At 36.2% G+C, this 20,820-nt stretch overlaps 1 protein-coding gene across 1 annotated transcript in view; it reads right to left on the reverse strand.

Annotated features, from left to right (window-relative positions):
* The window catches only part of ADGRG2 (adhesion G protein-coupled receptor G2), a 48,406-nt gene that overhangs the window by 15,704 nt on the left and 11,882 nt on the right, over positions 1-20,820 (reverse strand). Inside the window, exons 3-16 of the mRNA XM_088532719.1 lie at positions 14,460-14,486; positions 13,025-13,051; positions 11,722-11,766; positions 11,515-11,547; positions 10,596-10,637; positions 8,305-8,361; positions 7,072-7,142; positions 5,714-5,787; positions 4,692-4,731; positions 4,522-4,556; positions 3,304-3,386; positions 2,277-2,337; positions 1,308-1,972; positions 284-482 (exon numbers count right to left, since the gene is read on the reverse strand). Coding sequence (XP_088388845.1) covers positions 284-482; positions 1,308-1,972; positions 2,277-2,337; positions 3,304-3,386; positions 4,522-4,556; positions 4,692-4,731; positions 5,714-5,787; positions 7,072-7,142; positions 8,305-8,361; positions 10,596-10,637; positions 11,515-11,547; positions 11,722-11,766; positions 13,025-13,051; positions 14,460-14,486 — 1,459 coding nt within the window. The remainder of the gene's footprint in view (positions 1-283; positions 483-1,307; positions 1,973-2,276; positions 2,338-3,303; positions 3,387-4,521; positions 4,557-4,691; positions 4,732-5,713; positions 5,788-7,071; positions 7,143-8,304; positions 8,362-10,595; positions 10,638-11,514; positions 11,548-11,721; positions 11,767-13,024; positions 13,052-14,459; positions 14,487-20,820) is intronic.

Consider the following 20,820-nt stretch of genomic DNA (forward strand, 5'->3'; position numbering starts at 1 on the left):
AGCATACACAAGAATTCTCAGTCAGGTTGTGGAGCAGCAAGCCAAACCCAAATATAAAGTCTAATTGACTCTGCTCATTTTCTGTGGCTTTGACATGAAAAACTACAGTTTTCCATTGAGTTAGAGTAGAACTAGTAACACTAGAATAGTACTCCCTGCCTTTCCATATAGCTACAATAAACTATAAGAGATCTTTTTCTGGATTATGATTATTATAATTACCCTCAGCACTGTCACTTTACTAAAACAGTTAATAAAAACATACATTTAATCTATTACCAACCTGTTAGAAATTTGGGGTGATAATGGTTGAGAAGCAGTCAAGATTTTGCTAACTTCACTAACCATCCTTTCTACATCTTTTGGTTCTACTTTTCCATCTGCTAAATCCTTTTCTATTTTGGAAACGATTTGCTCAGCTGTGGTGATATTAACGGCAGTATAAATGGAAGTTGTATATGTGGTAGCTGATAGTATCTTTCCTGTGACAAGAGAAATTCATGCATTTATTTAAATGTTTTCAACAAGTGAAGTAATCCTTAAGAATGAGGGAAAGATTAGGACAACAGGACAACAACAGTTCTCTTCATCAACAAACCTTATACAATGGTAAGGTCTCTCTATATGTTACATTAAACAAAACACCTTCTTCTTCCTGTCAGCTACACTTCATAGAGAAATACTTCAAATCTTACAGAAACATAAACCAAGTTTCAAATAACCTAAATTCATTCCACTTTCTACTGATTGTAACAGTGTTCATATTAGACCCTTAGTGATGTTAAATAATCTGTTACTTTGGATTTCAGTCAATAAATGCCTGGAAATGGAAACTGAAGACCAGCTATTTGACAAGCACTCAACGAAAAACATTCAGTTTTCACAAGAAATATACAGCTAAGAATACTCCTCAGAAATTGCATATTTCAAGGAAGTTCTAATACTAATAAAATATTAGTAGTATTAGATGTAATATTTTAAATACTGATTTAGTAAAAAGTATTACCTATCTGCATCTGCGATTACTAATTTTTCTACCAAATGTACCTGTTGGGAATTTAACACACTACTTATATATGAAAAATAACAGGTAGAGTAGGGTATCATTCATAATAGCCAAAGCCACCAGAATGTTTTTCAAAAGACGAAAGTGTCTTCAAAAAGACTGTACATCTTGTGAGAGTTATGTCTTCACAGTAATTGGAAGGTGAAATCTTACTTCACATACAGCAAGACCCTCTGTTCAATAAGTTCAGTATATGCTATTCAAATTAAAACAAACACAAACTTTCACTTGTCCTATTTACCTGTATTTCCATGAGGCAAGCTACCATGGCCAGCATCCGCAGAATGAGGATGAGAAGAAGCTGAGGCAGAATGTTTGACAGGACTAACAGTAGGGACCATATATGTTGTGAAAGGAGTAATGGGAAGAATAGGTGCTGAAGTAACACTTTTATTAATGGAGATAGGTTTGGTAGAAACTGTAGCAGGAGGTATTTGTGCAATAGATTTGGTGATATTCTCAGGAGGGGGAATTGTTAGAGGAGGTGGGGGCAGCTCAGAGGAAGCAGCTGTTGTAGGTTTAATGAAACTAGAAAAAACATGTCCAGGATATGCAGCATCAGATTTAACTGAGAGAGCAACATTAGTGCCAGATTTTGATGCAGGTGTAGACAGAAAAGTTGGCATGGCAGGTTTAGCAAAAGAGGAAAGTGTACTGGTAACCCTGGTAGAAGGCAGAGAAGTTGCAGTGGTAGATGTGGTAGAAGGTTCAGAGAGAGGACTTGTGGTGGGAGATGTGGAAAGAGTTCCAGAAGCATAAATTTCTGTGAATGGTGTGATCAGCGGTTTAACTTGGGGGTCCTGTTGGGTAGAAAGCATAGTGGGGGAAAGAAAAGGAGTTCTTCTGGGGGGAAAAGGACTAAGTGAGAAAGGAGCCCATATAGAATGAGATGGCACTTGTATAGTACTGTAAAAAATAAAGCACAGAAAAGCATATTAAATTTTTTATTATTTAAATTTGTTAGCTTTATTTTAAAGAAAATAAGTTAGAATATAGAAATATATAGGAACATATTGCTACTAGTAATGAGTATTTTAAAATCCATCATATTAGATGACAGAAAGAGAGGGAGGGAGAGAACACTATACAGGAAAATGTCTGTGAGGTTGCTTTGGTGGAGAGACTCTTATGTTCCAAAATGGAAATTCATTACTACTGCATTATAAAATTCGGGAAAGAGGGAAGACAAGCCTTGTGTATTTATACTCACTACTTCCGTAAGTCTTCAGCAGGCAAAGAACAGTACTTTGGTGATGAACAGCAGCACTCATCTGAGATGACAAAGAAACATTAACCTAGTTTGCCCTGAAGCATAAAAAATTGCTAGTACTACTAACAATAGTAGTACTATTTGTAGGAGGTACTATTAGTAGTAGTACAATAGTAGGAGGATGGGGCCAGCCTCTCTTCAGTGGGACAAGAGGAAACAGCCACAAATTGAAGCATCAAAACTTCCACAGGAACTTTATGAAAAAATTATTGATGATGAGGGTGACACAGCCCTGGAACAGGCTGCCCAGAGAGGTTGTGGACTCTCCTTCTCTGGAGATCTTCCAAACCACTTGGATGCCACCCTGTGCCACGTGCTCTAGGTGACCCTGCGTGTGCAGGGGGGTTGGACTAGACTTTAGAGGTCCCTTCCAACCTTAAGGATTCTATGATACTATGAATAGTATTCAGAAAGTACATGTTTGAAAACAACAGTGCATTTTGCTTAATTGCTTCTGAGCTTTGTCTGAAAAGACACTTGCAAAAGAGATTTTGATCAGTGAAAATAAATACTGCAATGCCACTGCATTTTTGCTCAGAGCCAGACAAGTACAGATTTATTCTTGTACAAACTGGAATTCTAGATGATTTGTAATAGAAAAGAAACATACAAGCCACTACTCCCCACTATATCAATATCACCCTGAAAATTTTGCATGTTTTGTATTTGATAGTTCAGGTCACCATTTCAGTGATGCATATATGTTAGTAAACAATATAGTCCTTTTAAAATCTGCTTTATTAAAGTAGTCAGCAATTTTATACCAAAGCTTTTTAATACACATTCCCAATCTTCCTCTTCCCTCTCCAAATCCAAACTGCTGCATTTTCACTTTGTATATGAACTTATAAAAATTAGTTTTTAAATAAAAATAAGAGTCTCTTAACTTCTTGAAGATTACCTGAAGAACTATAAGATTCAGTCTAAACAGGAACTGTGATGAGATTGTATTTAAAGCATAACTTACCAATTTGACTTATATCTTTTTTGTCTGTTAAACTGCTTATATTCTCTTTCTTAGCCAGCTTTATTATGAAATTGCAATGTACACTACAATGAAAAAGAAAAGGCATTAGACTCAAGAAACACACCTGCCTTGCATTTGCAATGCATGGAAGCAATGTCAAATGCTAAATCGGGCACTTTCAATTTTGGAGTTACTTTTATTGCAAATAAACACTATGGCAGAAGAGCATACGTTAAAGAATATGTGAGTTTGTGGCACCTTATTTTCTCTCCACAAACACTGTTGCTTCTTAAATGGGATCCTAGCTAACTAACATTAGCCGTTTACTCATGTAGGCATAATGCTACATTTTTTATAATTATGGATAGATTTTAAGAAATCCTCCCTAGCTAAATTAGTAACTGTACAGTCAGAATTCTTCACATTCAGCAAAGGCAAACACAAGTGTATAAAGGCAACAAAAACAAGATGAAGTGAAACTTCTTTCCAGCTAACAAGAATGGAGAGCACCCTAACTCCTGCCAGCATATGATATGGAGGTGTAAACTGAACTTCTGCCCATTACTATTTGAAGGTTTGGGACTTTTTTTTTCATCTTACACTGGGAAAATAAACTCCAAAATTTAAATATCCGGGTAAATGAAGTTCCAGATTTTGATTTATAATGTAGTGTTTCCAAGCTGATCAGTTTAAAGGACCAGCAGTGAGCAGCAATTAAACTGTCAGGTATTATCTACATTTCAGTCAACAGCTGCCAGGGTGTCCAGGATCACCTGCTTTGGGGCAGCCTTGCTGAGGATGGCTGGTTTTCAAATCTGAAAAACCTTTCAGCAATCCAAGACATTTGAAACATTTTACTAATAAAGACTGTCTTGGATTTAAAAGCTCAGGAAGTTCAATGGTCCCATATCTCACGGCAGCTTTTCAGGCTATTGTCCAAATTGCCGTATGAGTCAGTTAATATGAAGAAATCTGGCAGGGAAGCCTGTGTTGCACCAGAAGATTAATGAAAAGCAATACAATTTCATTAAAAAAAAATCTTAAGAGATTAAGGGGATAAGAATTTCTGACAGCCTGCATATATTTCTCAAGACTGTTTCTCAAACTTAACTACCTAATTTCTTTTTTTCCTGCTACAGAACCATTCATGCTTGAAATAGTCACAATAAAATATATGAGCTTTTTATTATATTAACATTTTTAAAGTTAACCACAAACCTCTGGTTTTCTGTTCTGCATTCCATAAAGGAGGACTGTAAAGACAAGTGAAAGAAGAATACAATTATTCTGTCGGGAGAAAACAGGAATGATACTTGTGACTTGTTATATTATCAGACATAAGTTAAAAAAGAAGTTTTCTAAGTGGTAACAACAAATAATACACTTACCTCACTTATTTCTTGCAAAGTTTTGTTGAACTCTGAAATTCTTTAAAATAAAAGGTTACCATTATAGAGGATTTCTACTTATGATTAAAAAGAAAAGAATAAGCAATTACCAAGAAGCAAGCATTTTTCTTATTGATCAAGAAAGAGTTAGCAATGATTTTTTTAAAATCATGCCAGTTTTAATATTGTAAAAACACTTTTCGAAGGATCAAATAGTAATAAATCTTTTCAACTTTATTAGTTACTTCACAAAGTAAGTCTAAACCTCTGTCATCCCACATAAATATCACAAAATCAATTTTGTTCTTTAAGACCTATTTATAAGAGCAAGAGAGAAATCTCAATATTGTCTTTTGGCATGGAAATTTTGGTATTTCCATTTGGAATGGAAACTAATCTCATAGTAAAAGCTACAGAAAAAGAATGAACAGGAAATATGGATTTCTTCCACAAACAGGACGCATTGGCCAAATATATATTTTTATTTTCAGGTTACCTTTGAGAATAGCAGTTAATACACAGTCAGTTAAACCACCCTGAAGGTATCAGAAATATAAAGTAGAAGATAAGTATCACAAATACTAGGAAAAGAAAGATCAGTTGAACCACAACTGGGGAAAACCCTCAGAGAAAAAATTTTGGTGGGTCTGGAAAGAGGAAAGGGAACATCTTAGACTATGAAAGGAGATGCTACACTAAAATAAAAATATAGATAGGACTCTATGAATGTGTATAAAAAACCATAGCTATAGGTTTTAATATTAGTTCCATAAAAGATTGACCAAATCCTGTATGCTGGTTTTTTGAAAACGAAATCCATTAAGACATAAACCAAAAATGAGACTATTCTAACCAATGTGAATTTTATCTTAAAGAAATCCTGAAACTCTTAAAGAAATTCCTGAAAATTTTAATGTATACGATACAGAATAACTTCACAGAAGTGTGCAACCTCACAGAGGGCCTTGCTTAATTGTTTTCAAATATCTCAAAGGTTTCAATCCTCATTCAAAATTACTCACTTCATTTCTTGCTGGGTAGGTTTCACAATTGGAATTAATTTTGCAATGTGATTGCTGGTGGTTATGTTATTAATCTGTTAGAAACAAAGATTCCACTGATAAATCAAACAGTAATTCTTAACATCAAAAGAGCCTTATCACACAGTCTACAAGTCTGAAATTCTAAAGGTAAGAAGCATACGTTTTTTGCAAAAATCTTTCAAAAAATATTTATCATGACATTACTGTCACAGCTTATTAAAGGAATTGGTTCATATGGGGCACACACAATAATAGTTTCTGATCCATTATCATCCAAAGGATAGCAATTTTAACACTTTCATATTAGGAAAAGATGAAAGTAGGTTAGTTTGCCACAAAGAGAACTTAAATCAGATACTGAACAAACTTCCCAACTGTAATGATAATACAGCATGGGAACAAGCTATGTAATAGTCTCAGGGAATATATTTAAGGCAATTTTACCATCACAGAAACAATACAAATATGGAAACAGCTCTTATGCTGGGGACAGTGGGGCCCAACCCCGGAGAGAGAGAGAGAGAGAGAGAGAAGGAGAAAGGACATTAAGGTGTAAAGGACCTTGTACTATCCTCAGGCCTGGCCTGCAAAACTCAAGAATGAATGCCAAAGGCATGTGTAGGAAAAAGGCAAGAGGTCCTCTACAAGCTAATGTCCAGTTTTCAGTTTTCCTACCTGTAACAACTAAATAGCCCCATCCTGAATCATCTAGCTACTGTGAAACCCATGCTACCCTTGCCTTGCATGATATTGTCCTTTGAAAACTCTTTTGTGTTATATAAACATTTTCATACTACATACACTTACTACAGATCTGAAAACTGATCACCTACTAGCTAAAAAGTATTAGGACCACCACTGCTTAGAATGATGCCCTATTTATAAGAGCCTCAACATGAATTATTCCCAAGATACAATCCAATCTAACTTGTCACCAACCTGTAGGTATGAATCTAATACTCCTACAATGCCTAAATCTCTCTCCCAAGAATAATCTTATATGCCTAAAATTAGATTCCTAATTAGGTGATATAGGCGCTTCTCTGCAGAATTTCCAGGGTGTTCCCTGTTTCCAGTGGTTATATAGAAAATACAACTAGTGTAGGAAGACCATTTATATGAACCTTTTAAATTTAGCCACAAAACAGTGTTTAAAACAGAGAGAGCAAACCCATCCACAGTAAATATTTACACTTGTATTGCAAACTCTATTTGAAATAAAATAAAAAATAAAATAAAATAAATAAGAATCATGTTAAGATATCAGTATTTTAAGTGTAGACAAAGGATATTTCAAGCCTTCCTTACAGCTAAGTTTTAAAAGAGCAAGTACTTACTATTTCTACATTTACTGACGTGTTACTTCTTTCTTCGCTTGCCTGAAGTTTTGCCTTGCCCACATAAAAGACTAAAACCAAAAATCAAAGTTAAAGAAAAAACTTGTGCTCAATCATATATGTGGAATTATTTGAGAATTCAAGATTTTACTCTGTTGTATTACAAGGGAAATAAGAACACTGAAATTAACTTTTCTGATCATTCAGTATTTTGCAACCATTTTCCCACCTCTTCACATATTCTTCTTCCCAAAAGAACTACTCTAATAGCTTCACTTTTTCAGTTTTGCTAGCTACCTCTGAATTCCATCTGATTTTTTTTTCCCAAAATAGAAAACCTGCACTGTGTGTGCCATTAATATAACTTCAACTTCTGTAATGAGAATAAAATGTTGGTTAAAGGCAAAGTGATACTCTGAATATTATTTAATCCCCTTGAGGATTAAAGCACTTTCAGGTATCATTCAACAGCCCTTTAGAGCGGACAGAATTCCTTGGTAGACATAAAGGAATTTCTGTGGCAGTTTTCTTCCTGCAGCTACACATTCAGTGTTAGCTTTTAGAGAAGGATTCATGCAGGAATGCATACATCATTTCATCCAAGACACCCGGCGTGGTTTACTGTGTCATCCATTAAAGAAACTTTTTGCTGGGAAGCAAATATTTTTTCTGTCTCTATAATCTATAAGGTATAGATTATAAGTATACAGCTCCCTGGCAGAAAATACTTCATTTTCTAAAGAACTTCTCGCGAAGTCCTTTATCAAAGTATTTTGAAAGTTTGCAACATAAAGCAACAAAATTTATCTACATTTTTATTACTACACATATAGGGAACATCACTGCCCTTTCCCTTTTTCTGTCCTGTCACATTATACTATAAAAATACATTCATGGTTTACAATAATTATTTCAAACTTCTATTCCTGACACAGGATTAGACTTAATATGCCAGAGACTAACAGCATACTGTCTTCTATTTTTTCCTCAGTTTAGTAATTCTGATCTGTATATTCTCTGTTAAGAAATACTGATCAAGAACAGAATTGACATTACTAATACAAAACATGTTAATCTATTTTTAAGAAGTTATGTAAAAATCTCTCTCAATTACCAGGAAAACTTGCCACAGAATTAGATTTTATATAGCAAATGCAAGTTGCCACATTACTCAGCAGAGAAAATAGTTGGGCATAACTTTTACATGAAGAAAGAAAAAATAAAAACACTAACCTGAAAAATTGCAGGGATTCGATATATTGCATAAAATAGTTTCTCCTGGCATAGTTTCTGGAAAAAAAAAATATCCGCTGACTAAAAATACTCAATTTAAAGTCAGTCCTGACAGACAGACACATTTGCAGCCATTTCAGGATTTTGAGTTTAAAGGTCTTGTCTTTACTATAAATGATTTGCACACTATCTAGGCTTCACTCCTCTAGGGCATTTACCACAACATTATCGAAGAGCTAGTATTCCCACTTATACACGCTGCACACAGCATGTGCAAGTGTTATGCACACTGCTGTTTCCCCAGAACACCTACATGGGAGTAGGTCCCTACATTTAAAAATAATCCCACAATTTGATGGATGGCAAGTAGCACTTAAAACCCATACAGTTAAGATAAAATGTGTTTTAGATACAACTGTAACATAGGTAAGTTGTTAATTTATGGACAGGACTGTACTTTTCATGAACCTTTACAACAAGTATGCATCATGTGGTATGCATTTTTTCAAAGTCTATAGCAACAACTAATTCAAAAAAACAGAAGACAGTCAACTCTAGGACTCCCATTGCAACTGTTCAGGCACAAGAAAGACCTGAAGAAAGGAATCTTTGTCTAGATTATCAAAAATAATTTGAAACCATTAAAATAATCAAATAAACAAACTCTTTATATATAATCAAGATAACGCAGAAATGAGCGTATCACAAACAGGTTCTTAAAGTACCACAATATTCAATCCTCATGTGATAAATAGTTTCTGAGGATCCTATTATGACTATTATGATAATAAGAAAATCAAAAACTATTCTGCCTGATGGAGTTGAAACCATGGGACAGAATACGGGTTCTCTCATCTAGCATACCATGCTTTAGTTACAACAAACCTTCTCTTACTGCCATATTTTTAACCCTACCTTTACCTCAAAGAAAAATACTGATCAAAATTTTAGAATATCGTAAACAGACAGCTCAGCTATATAAAACCAAAGAAAAGGACATGAAGGATATTTACATATGAGACAAAACTCCTGTACTTTTTCATAAAACCAAATGTGGCAGCATACATTTCCTTACAGCACTTAGGCTAATTCCTGAATAATAATGAGGACCAGGAAAAATAGCGCAAAACAAGCACATAATTAGATTATGCTCAAATTACAGAAAAACAAGTCCTGTTCTCTCAGCTGTGGTCATAAGCTAGTATCAAATGAGATGGGAAATTTCAATTTTTTTTTCTAGTTTTTTCTAGGGTATAAACATTTGCGTGCTAAGGCCTGATATACCTCATCTGTTTCATCAATGGCAAGGATTTTGAGCAGCTAGCAATATTCAAAACATGACGGGGAAAAAAAAGCTTTTTGGTGAGCAATTTTCATTCAAATGAACTTGTCCTCCCTTTCATGTTGGTAGTTGTCAGTGAAGTAATAATGAAGTTATATCAATGATATTATTTTAAAAGAAATCCTTAAAGAAATAAAAGATTCTTCAATACCTGAACATTTGAAGTTTAGCTAGATAAAGAACAACATTTATAAAATCCCAATGCACAAAACAGGAGTGCTACTCAAGCAAAGAATAAGGTGAACCTTTTATTTACAGATAACTTGTATGTGTGCCACCTCAACCTGTCTAAGACCTCTGCAGGCCAACAAAATACAAAATTATTGCAGGCCAATAAATAAGTAGTGTAGAGGATCAAAGCCTCACTGAAAGTGGTTAATGATTTCAACCACTAAGATGATCACCAGGTAACAGAGCTAAAGTCTTCTTGCAAATCACATTTCACAGAGTCAAATTATACTAGCCAGTATACACATTCCAAGCCATCTAGCACTTACACTAATTCTACATAAATACACTCTAGTCTGTCTGCTAGGCTCTTATATGAATAGTAAGGTATTAAACTCAGCCTAGTCCTATAGACTGGATCTGTCCAAACAATGATAGATTTCAATTCTGTCTACTGCAATGTGAATTTTTAAAAAGTAAATATGCTTCCTGGGACTGTGTTTCTTAGATCTTGGTGCCCCCTCACAATCTACTGCTCTGACTCGCAAAATACTCCAGCCCTTCTATATGAGATATGTAGTTAAACACTGCAGAAGTAGACTTCCTACCAGACAGGAGATCAATGCAAAGTATGGCAGATTGCTAATAAGGCAAACAATAGTACCAAGAAAAAAAATCCTATTAAAAATATTTGAGCGCAGACCACTTGAACTGACAAACACACTTAATCTTTCAAACGCGTCAAAGCTCATCAGTAATGATATATATATATATATCCTACCTGGTATTATAGTGGAATAATAATCAGTGATACTAAGAGTTTCTGTAAAAATAAACAGATTAATTAAGTATTGATATTTTAACTTAAAAAGACTATGAAATACAAGTCATAAACATAAAACAAAATTTCCTTATTTACAGTTTAGACTCTGCCTTTCCAGGAGAAGTGGAAACATATGACCATTTGTTTTATAAGGTGATTAAGTTACTTTGTGCAAAAGAAATGAAAAAGCAGCATCTTGGGTGGGTTCACCTGATCAAATCTTTACAACCCTATCTCAGCCAATTGCTCTAGGGCCCCTATTACCCAGTGGAAAAGGAAGTGCTTTTAAGATGTGATTCCTTTGACTTAATTTAGATGAGTACTTTAGGATAAGATGAATCCCATTCTAAAAAAGTATTTTTCTGTCTCCATCAACTATGAAAGATACCAGGATGTCTAGCAGATAAAGACATAGAGGCATCAACAGTTATAGGGAATAAATATACTCCAAATGCAAACATCAGGAAAAAAACTGTAGCAGTTTTCCTGACTAGGCCTGTACTGATCCTATTTGGTTAACAGAACAGAAGCATCTATGTTATGCAAGGGTTTTTAAACAGTGGTGTGTACATTTTAGTTCAGTAAGCTATTTTAAATACTGAAAAAAAAATTTAAAAAGCATTCTATTTATGCCCCCAAAACAGTCTGGGCTTGGAAAAAAAAAATCAATATTTTTGCTAAAAAAAAGAAAGGTTAACAGCTCAGTGTTTAATGCACTTCAAAACTCTACCAATGCAGACTTAAAATACAGGCTGTAAGGTTTTTAAGATAACGTAAGAAAAGAATTCAGTCTAAATGAACCCCAGTTTAAAACAGACTTTCACAAATGCTACACAGATCTTCCTCCAAATCTCATTCATCATATGTGAATTCTCACCTGCACTTTGTGTAGTTTCTTCTGAAGACATATCTGAACGAGAAAATTAGTAAGTATAAATATATATATTAGTAAATATAAAAATTAACAACTAGTAGTTAAACAGTAGTAAAATTTTAAAAATAGTAAATATAAAAAAATAATAAAATAACACTCTAAACAGTCTAAAACTAAATCTAATTATGAGAAATGTTAATAAAATCTTGCCTGTAGGACTGATAGGATAGGTGATAAAAGTAACAATAGAGGATTCTGGAAAAAAAAAAAGAAAGGGAGGAAAAAAAGTAGCAACAGCATTATTGTAATTGTTTCTGTGATTTTCTGAGAAGGAAGATCAAGCATGCAACACTTCCAACAGGAACAGAACTGTAGTATTCTAAGTTCTCTTTTGTGAGCACTTTGGTGCTCAATAAAAACTGTGCAAACTCTTTCAAGAATCTGAATAAGTATCTGGATACAAACATCTGATAATTGAGCTCTTTCAGGTAAGTTCCTTTTATGGGTTTCATAATTTGGTAGACATAGATGCCTGGCACATGCAGTAGTACTAACTGTGCTCATCTCCAAGGCCTTTTTCTGCATACATTCATGATACCCCTGACCAAAGATGACATACTGAGCTTGGCAAACTTGCTCCCAAAATCTTTTTGCCAGAGGGTTTTTGCCAGTGACTTTTTCTAAACAGAAGAACAGTTTCATAACGGAATAACACCAGGCTTTCCAAATTTCTACAATACCAACATCAGCGTCATCATCTGTACCAATAAAAACCATTTTTTTTCTAAGACAATTAAATGGTCAACATATGAGGAATCAGAGTGAAAACTAAATGCTGGCTTCATCTGCATCACTTTGGTATAAACAAATACAAATAATGAATGCTCTGCAATTGTTAATGGTCATACATTCTCAGAGAAAGATCGTATCTTCAAAAAAATGAGCACATTGCTAGGTCTGTATGAGCTTTTACTAGAGCAGTGTGTCAGCAAACGCAAAGAAAGCAAGCAAATGGCTCTTTCTGTATGTATATTTCCTCTATCTTTTCACATTTTTTCCTACAAAAAATGCTTTCATAAATGATGTTCATCACCTTCGGCTCACCCTTTTTATTTCTTTGTCTCCACAGCACACCACGCTGCATCAAATGGCACAGGTGTGGGCACAGTGGGAAGAGGTAAAAAAAAGAGTTCTTGTCCTACAGTGATCTCCCTCTGCCATCTCTGCAAACTCCTCACTGTTTAGGTTACAAAAGATTCTTGATAAATCTTAAATAAGCTTGCGCTTATTCCCTCCCCAATCATCACTACTACAAAGTGGGAGTGATTCCATAAGCTATGCTAATCCATTAACAGTAGCAAGAAGAACTTAATTTTCATTTAGAAAACCCACTAAATGTTGGAATTCATTTGCACTACAACTGTTCCTCATTACTTCATATAAGAACAGAAAGAGATTGATCTCATCTGAAATAACGGACTTTGCAGTAAGCAGAAAGCCTGTTTTTTCTTACCAGCAACAGTTGTTGTATCTATTGCTCCTGAATTTAGGGAGAGAGAGAGAAAAGGGAGGCACAGATTAGTGCATGAAGTTTCAGTTAACAGATATAACCATTCTCATCAGCCTTTCCTTATGTCATCAGAAATTAGCTGGATGCCTTCACCAGAAGAGGGCAACATCTGCTCATCAGAAAAGCGCTTCCAGGTTGGGGGGGGGTAAGGTAGACATATTAATTTTTGCTAAAATAACACTAAAATTGTTACGAATTTAAATAGAATTAAGCAAAACAAGTACTTATTTTCAGCAAATATTTGCATTCTACATCACTAAGGAAAAAAAAAATCATAGTCCCAGTAGCCTGACCCCTACATATCTACCATGAGTGTCTTATTAATGGTAGCAACGGGTGTTTAACATTTATGGCCCGATGATTATAGTTGGGTGTTCTCACCTCAGCTCACCTTCTCAGATCTTGTCATTGCCATTTAAATTTTCATTTCAGATTTTAATCTCTTCTCTTGATAGGAATCAGACAACTACTTACACAGAAACTTGACACTAAATCTTTGACCTTGTTACAGTAAGCATTTTCAAATTCTCTCCAAAGCCGCAAAAGTCACCCTATAATGCCACTTAACTTAACTATGTTGTAAAACCTTTCCTATTGTAGGAGATCTAAGTCAGAGTAGATTTTCCTTTTGTCAAACTTAGTAAACAAGAAGCTTCTGAAATGCTAATCACTCACACGTTTCCTTATTCTGATAATATTTTGCTTGCCTTAATAAAAACTAATGATAGCCTCCTTTGAAAGGATAAGCTTTAATATGATTTCTGCAGTGAAAGCGGAATCAAGAGTTATTTCAGTGGCCTTAAATGGATTTTCAGGAAAATCACTGATATTATTTGGCTCATTAAATATGTCAATAAACCACAAGGATTATATGGATATTAATTTGAAGATACTTATGTATTCTAAACAATCTCCCAGAATTAAAAACTAACAGCATGAACAATCGTCTATACAGTTTCCAAAATAAAAGAGCAACAACAACAAAAAAACGCACAAACAAAGAATCATAAACTTGTTATCTGTTTTCCCTCAGGCAACACGGGAACAGTTCTGACTAAAAGGAAGTTTTTTGTTGTTGTTGTTTTTTTAATTTATATATGTATGCACATACACACAGGCGCACTTCTAAACACAACCATTTCAGATGTACTGCTATTCTAGAACAATAACATTTTGTCAAATGACAAAAATGACATTGCAACAAAAGTTTTCTTTTTCTGAAATAAATTGGTTGCATTGAACTTCAAGTCTTTTATGCTAGAGCTGAAAAGAATTCCAATTTGCGCCAGCAAGGTTGTACTGGATAGGTTAGTATTCCATCTACCTTCAATGCGTGTGACTAACACTATTGATTTTATTTTTATAAATCCATTCTTACCTGCATGTCTGGTAGTTTCTTCTGTATCTGACAAAGGAAGAAAAACAGTAAAAATTAGATGATAAATGTTAGAACAGAGAATTTTGTAACAGAAAAATAACCAAAAAGAAATTAAACAAGAACATGTTCCTCCGCCTCCTCCAAAAAAAAAAAAAAAAAAAAAAAAAAACAACAAAAAACAACAAAAAACAACAACAACTTAAAAAAGATGACATAATAAACCCAAAGTAATCAAAAAGCAGAAGGCAACAAGAATATTTGTTTTTCCTGAAAATTCCTTGGCTAGGCTTTCAGTTTAGGACTTGATCTTTATAAATCAGAACCCCATATTAAGAGCCTTAAAAAAGTGAATATATGGAAGCAAATCCAGAAGCAAGAGTTTCACCTACCTGCAAGGCTATGAACTCTCCTGGACCACCTCCTGGTCAATAAAGCCCTCCTTAATCACTCCTTGTATTTCAGGAGGACTGAAAGTAACCCAGAATTTCCCAATCCAACCCCAACTTTCTACTGGGACACTACCAGTTTTCTTCGTAGACGCTAAAAGAATCAGTGAGAAGCAATTTTCCCTCCCAAGCGGAGCTCAGAATCCTTATGCAATGCTTCTCCTTGCCTCCTTAGGGCTCTTCCCCTCAATCTACTTCTTCTATACTACGTAAGCTGTTACTAACAAATTCAGAAGAGAACATTCTTACTTAGATGAGTAGGTCTTTGAGCCATAGGTAGAAAATAAAAATCCCTCAGCCCTTTCCTGCTACTCTGTCAGAAGACCCCAAGGAGTCACAAGGCCCATTTGCTCTCACAAGACTGAGCAGCCTCTGAGGATGGCCACCCCTAAGTAGCAGCAGCAGTGAAGGAAGTGAAAATGCCACTTTCTAGTTCATTCCCGCCTCAGAGATGCCCTCTCCTCACACACAGAAACTTGCTACTGCCTGACAGTTAAACAAGGCCGTGATTCAAGCTCATTTGCGAAACTCCTGGGCATCTTTTGAGAAATGTGTGTTGCAGCTTTTTGAAAAGCCAGAAGGTGAACTCTGTTGAGCTCAAGTTATTCTTTGGTTTATCACTTTTGGACTTGCAGAAGACACCCATTAGTCTGCAAGGTTTTGCGCTGCCTTTCCACTGCCCTTGTCTCCAGAAACCCTCTCAGCTGAGTTGCCTGAGTAAAGATGAGCAACTACATTAAACAGCAGCAAGCACAAATGTGACAGGGACACACTACTATTCTTCCGCAGAGCTTTTTGCTCAAATGTCGGAAAAAAATGCAGTAGAAACATTCATTTGTATACAGAAAATCAAATCACGTTATCAATTTAGAGAATAGCTGAGAAAGACGGGAGAGGTGTGAAACAAAAGGACATTTGATTCCACAGACAGTCACAAAAATGCATTAAACAAAGTAAAACAAATATTAATACAAAGAGGTAAAAGGTAGAAAAATAGCAAACAGTTCCTGGATCTCTTCCATATAAGGATTATGAAGGAAAAAGTAATTTAGGGTAGATTTAAAATATATAAAAAAAGAATATACAAAGATGCCTATACACCTGTTTTGAGTTGAACCCCCACAAAGTCGAGTTCCCACTAAAAATGGGAATTAGCAGTACATGAATTAAATGCTCAGCAAATCAGTCCTGAAAGTTTTTTAGTCTAATAATTTTGGTTCTACTTACACTCAAATTACTATTTACAACATAGCAAGAACACCACAGGAAATGTGCTATTAACTTTGTTTCATCAGCTTTAAATATGATTCTTCCAACTAGTGTCAAATACACATTTATATATGCATAAATACAGTAAGGTATAGCATAGCACATTCAATGACTGATACCGTCATTTTGAATATCTAACTCACTGAATCACAAGGCACAAGACAGCTGCTTAATCACCATTTAAATCGGAGTTTGACCAAGGCTACAAGGAAGATCTATTGCATTCATTCACTTCCAGAGTATTACTGTCTGTTCTGGAAGAGGGGAATATACACAACCAGTCTTCTCTGGCCTAAAATCTTTCCCTTATTACAAGCATGGGTGGTAACAGACATGGATCCAAACGCTAAAGTATTTGACATTATTTCCACTCTAGTAACAAGCTATTTGTTTTCTCTATCCTGTGAGGATTAACGCTGCAAGTTCGTTTAAATTATTTTAAAACTCCCATGTATTTTTTTCACACGTGGAAAAATTCCAGTACAACTACAGAGGCCCTAAATAGTTGATGAAATTTTGAAGGGAAAAAAAAAAAAAAGTAAAAAAGGAACCTTGGTATAAAGCATATCCCAGCCCAAAGATCCCCCTATTATAAAGTCTGTTTCTATCAAGTCTGAATTTGGTCCTCTTCCTACAATCATCCTAGAACAACCATAACGCTAACCTGTAGTGCTTGCAAACTGTTGTGAAACTGTATCCAAAAAAAAAAAAAAAAGTAAAAAGCTATTAAAATCTTGTCTGGCGCAGTATTGGCAGAGGTAACAAAAGCAACAATAAATGATTCTGATGCAATAACAAGCAGACAGATGCATGAACCAATAAGGAAGCCAACCAGCCCAAACCCCATCATTAAGCTTTTGCTTGTTTTTAAGTATTTGGGATTAAATTTTCAAATACTATTCAAATGAAATGATTGGAAGAATTCAATTTCCAATATAAACATTTTCATCAGCACACAAAAAGATGCAAAACACTTCAGTTGTGCACATGAAGCACAGTGAAACTGTATTAGTGCAAGTTCTTTAAAACTTACATATATTGAAAACGTATCGATCATATTTCACAGAATCACAGAATGGTTGAAGTTGAAAGAGGCCTCTAGAGATCATCTAGTCCAACCCTCCTGTTCAAGCAGGGACACCTAGAGCATGTAGCACAATATTTGGAGCAGGTTTTCTTCAATGAACAGATTTACAATGTCCTTAGGGTACAGTGTAGCATATCAAGCGATCTGACAGGAAAGCTGGAGCATTAAGAAATACGAAACGAAATCATGAGAACGTGACGCACGGAGTCATCTGGTTGCCTATACCAAGTCAGGGAATAGGAAATCTTCACGTCTCGGAGGATTTTTAAGTAATTTTCTTTTCTGTTTGATCACAAGATTGGCATGTCGGATTGTGCAGGAGGTTTTGCCAAAATCAACGCTAAACATCAACTGCAAAGAACTGCACCCCTAGTTATATGCAAATTATTTCAAGTAAGTAATCTAGAGTTACTGAACTCCTGCTTCCAAGCTCACCGCATTTTGGAAATGGGTACCTCTCTGCTAGATATAGTTGATTAAGATTTAGTTGCAGGAAACCAAAAATTTGGTTGCAGGAAACTGTGACCCTGGCATTTATCTGACTTGATATATTGTGTATAAAAGCTGTCCTTGACAGAAAAATTGCACAAATGCCCACAAAACTATACCTTTATAAAACACAACTACCAAAAGAAGTGTCAGGCACAACAATGTTGTGTATGTACTATCTTTTTATTTGTATGTATTCTAGTAGTAATCAACTTAAAATTAATGCTGAACCCCTATTTCTAGATGTATCACTGATGTCCCATCCTTCCTTGACCGTGGAAGACCCCACAGCACACCACCTTGCAGTTATTCTTGCCAGATACCCAGATTTGGCGATTTTTCATGTCCTTTCTTTCCTGTGCGGAATGCGCCCTGTCTAGGCAGCTGTGGCAAAAAAAAAAAAAAAAAAAAAAAAAAAAAGACTGCTGCTTAAGTACCTTGCACCTATCACTCCATTTCTGAGCTTGTTAAAAATTGCAGTGTTCATCTAATTCTATTCCCTTACTAACACATGTAAAACAACCTGTTATTCCAGAAGAGAGAAACAGACTGATGACATATACCATTGCCTTTTCCAAATTTAGTGCACAAACAATTGCCAGCCAAGTGCAGACAGGTATTAGAAAGGAATCAGCAATAATCTGTCATGTGCTATGCATTTTTCTACCCCTTTTATAGAAATGTTGTGGAAATGATAAAACAGTTCTGTACTGTTAAAACATGCTAATACACTGTTAAGGTAGAATGGAGTGAACAACTAATGGACTGATCCTATATAAATTCAGGTGGTCTTGATTCTTAAAAGGAATCCGTAGCTTGAAGCATGCAGCATCTCTAAAAAAGGCACCGCACTGCTTCTGCCCACTTAGAACAAAAACCAAACCAAAACAGAACTTATGCCTAGCAAATTTGACCTTAAGCTCATTCTCAGATACTTTTGAGGAGACAGTAGTCACGTAAGATAAACTGCTTTTCCCATTCTTTTTATCTCTTCAACTTATTTTGTGAATTTTGAGCATGCAGGTAGTATACTGGGATAAGTAAGAAAAGCTGTCCATTAAGATATTTATGTATAGTATGTATGTACGTATAGCTTAGTAATAAAGCAACAAGCACTAAAAAAATGCTATAACCTTTCAGTCACAAATCCAGCAGTGCAGAGAACACAATAAGCTAAACACAAGCCACAAATGTGAAGTTGAAAATGCAGAAAATGAGGGTGGAATGCATAGTTTGAGAAGGACATTTTTTCTGGATCACAGATCTAACACTGAATTCTCTTACATGTCTACTGTGGCTAGAAATTACCCTTTCTGTGACTAGAAAATAAAACATGTCAGTGATGAAGGTGCAGCATTAGGCTGACTAACGTAATCTTTCATCAGTATCACCTCAGCAGCAGAGCAAGACAGACTGCCATACAATACTCACTCACATTTGCCAACCCTCCCACTTAAAATTTCACTATTAATTATTGGAAAATATACATGCTAAAAGAAAATAAATAAATAAACAGTTTACAATATCAGCCAGTACTATTTCTTACAAACCAAAGCTACCCCTCTTGGGTCACATGACAAGAAGTTCATCTGCATAAGTTCAAACGAGCAATGGTAATAGGAAAACCAGAGTAACATCCCATCCTTACTCCGTCTACTCCTAGACTAATCACAGGAGGGCGATCAGTCCATCCCGGGCTCATCTCCACAAGCACAGGAGGGTGCAGAGACTCACCAGCAGGTGGGGAAACCAAAACTACTTGCTCAGAGCAATGACACCCTGTCCAGGCTCCTCCAGAGTTGTTGCAGGATATCATCAGCCCCACGGGCCAGAAGTGAAATCCAGTAAGGTGAGCAAACAGGGGGAAAGCTCCAGAGCACTGCTTAGACTGAGGAATATTTATGCCGAAGGGTATGGGGCACATTTTGGTATGCAGGGGAGGAGTATTCTGGAATTGTGCAAGATTTACAAGGGAATGAGGATGCTTAGAGGAAGAAACAAATGCAGGAAAAGGGAGAGATTTAAGGGATTTGAGGAGGAACAAATACACAGAAAATAGATGCATGGCTTCTGCCTGATCATCACGGTCTGCCCTATTTCTTACTAAATTCCTTTCTAACTGTTTTCCTGGGCAAGTGAATTGTGTGTGCATGCACAGAGATCTAAGTGTCAGTAACTCGAGTGAGACCATAGAGATCTACCTAGTGGTGGTGCCAACAACGCAAGCGCCTGAGGATTTGAGTGCCAGCTGAAGTGGCACAACTAGAGTGGGACCACAGGCCAGAAGGCCCATGTGTCTGCTGTGCCAGCGACCGGCACAAGTGAGGGTATGCAAGTGAACATGCCATCACTAGCCCCCATCAAACCCCAATAGCCCAATATTGGGAATTGAATTTGACCTTAAGAATTCCAATAGCAAACTGAAGCTTCCAGCGGGGAGATAGCAGGGGCAGAGGCTACTGAGGGGCATATGAGAGTCCTAGCCTCCTGCCAGGGGGACAGCTGGGCCTGGGCAGGACAATAAGGCGGCCCCGGTCCTTGTTTTGTGCGAGCATGCACGTGTGTATGTGCGCACACACGTGTGCATAAGATGAGAGGGGAAGTGGCTATTGGAGGGAGAAGGGGAGTCCTGGCTGACTGCCAGAGAGACAACACGGTCTAGGAATCAACCACGCACACCTATGTGCACATGTGCATATGTGGGTGGGTGGGTGCGTGTGTGGGTGTGGGACTGTAACAGCAGCTGGAGAGGGGTTGCAGACTGCAAGGGTTCCTATGCCAAACTACTAGCAACCTGGGAGACCAGGGATCCTTAAACAAGTAAATAAATAAATCCCACTAACCTTCCTCCTGAGCAGCCAGAGAGGGGAAAAAGAAGAACGTTAGTGCAGTCTGCATGAACGTCAATGTGTCTACCTATACCGATGTGTGTGGCTAGCCATGTGTGTGTACACATATATGTATATACACACAGACATGCATATATATGTTAAATATGCGTGTACTGGGAATACACCTTCAGCCTTGCTACCGGCTGGACCCAGGGACGTGGAGCTGTGGCAGCCTTGTC

The sequence above is a fragment of the Tinamus guttatus genome, unplaced genomic scaffold, assembly GCF_059628265.1.
Source record: "Tinamus guttatus ecotype Peru unplaced genomic scaffold, ASM5962826v1 Tinamus_guttatus_pri_ptg000470l, whole genome shotgun sequence".
Taxonomy (NCBI): Eukaryota; Metazoa; Chordata; class Aves; order Tinamiformes; family Tinamidae; genus Tinamus; species Tinamus guttatus.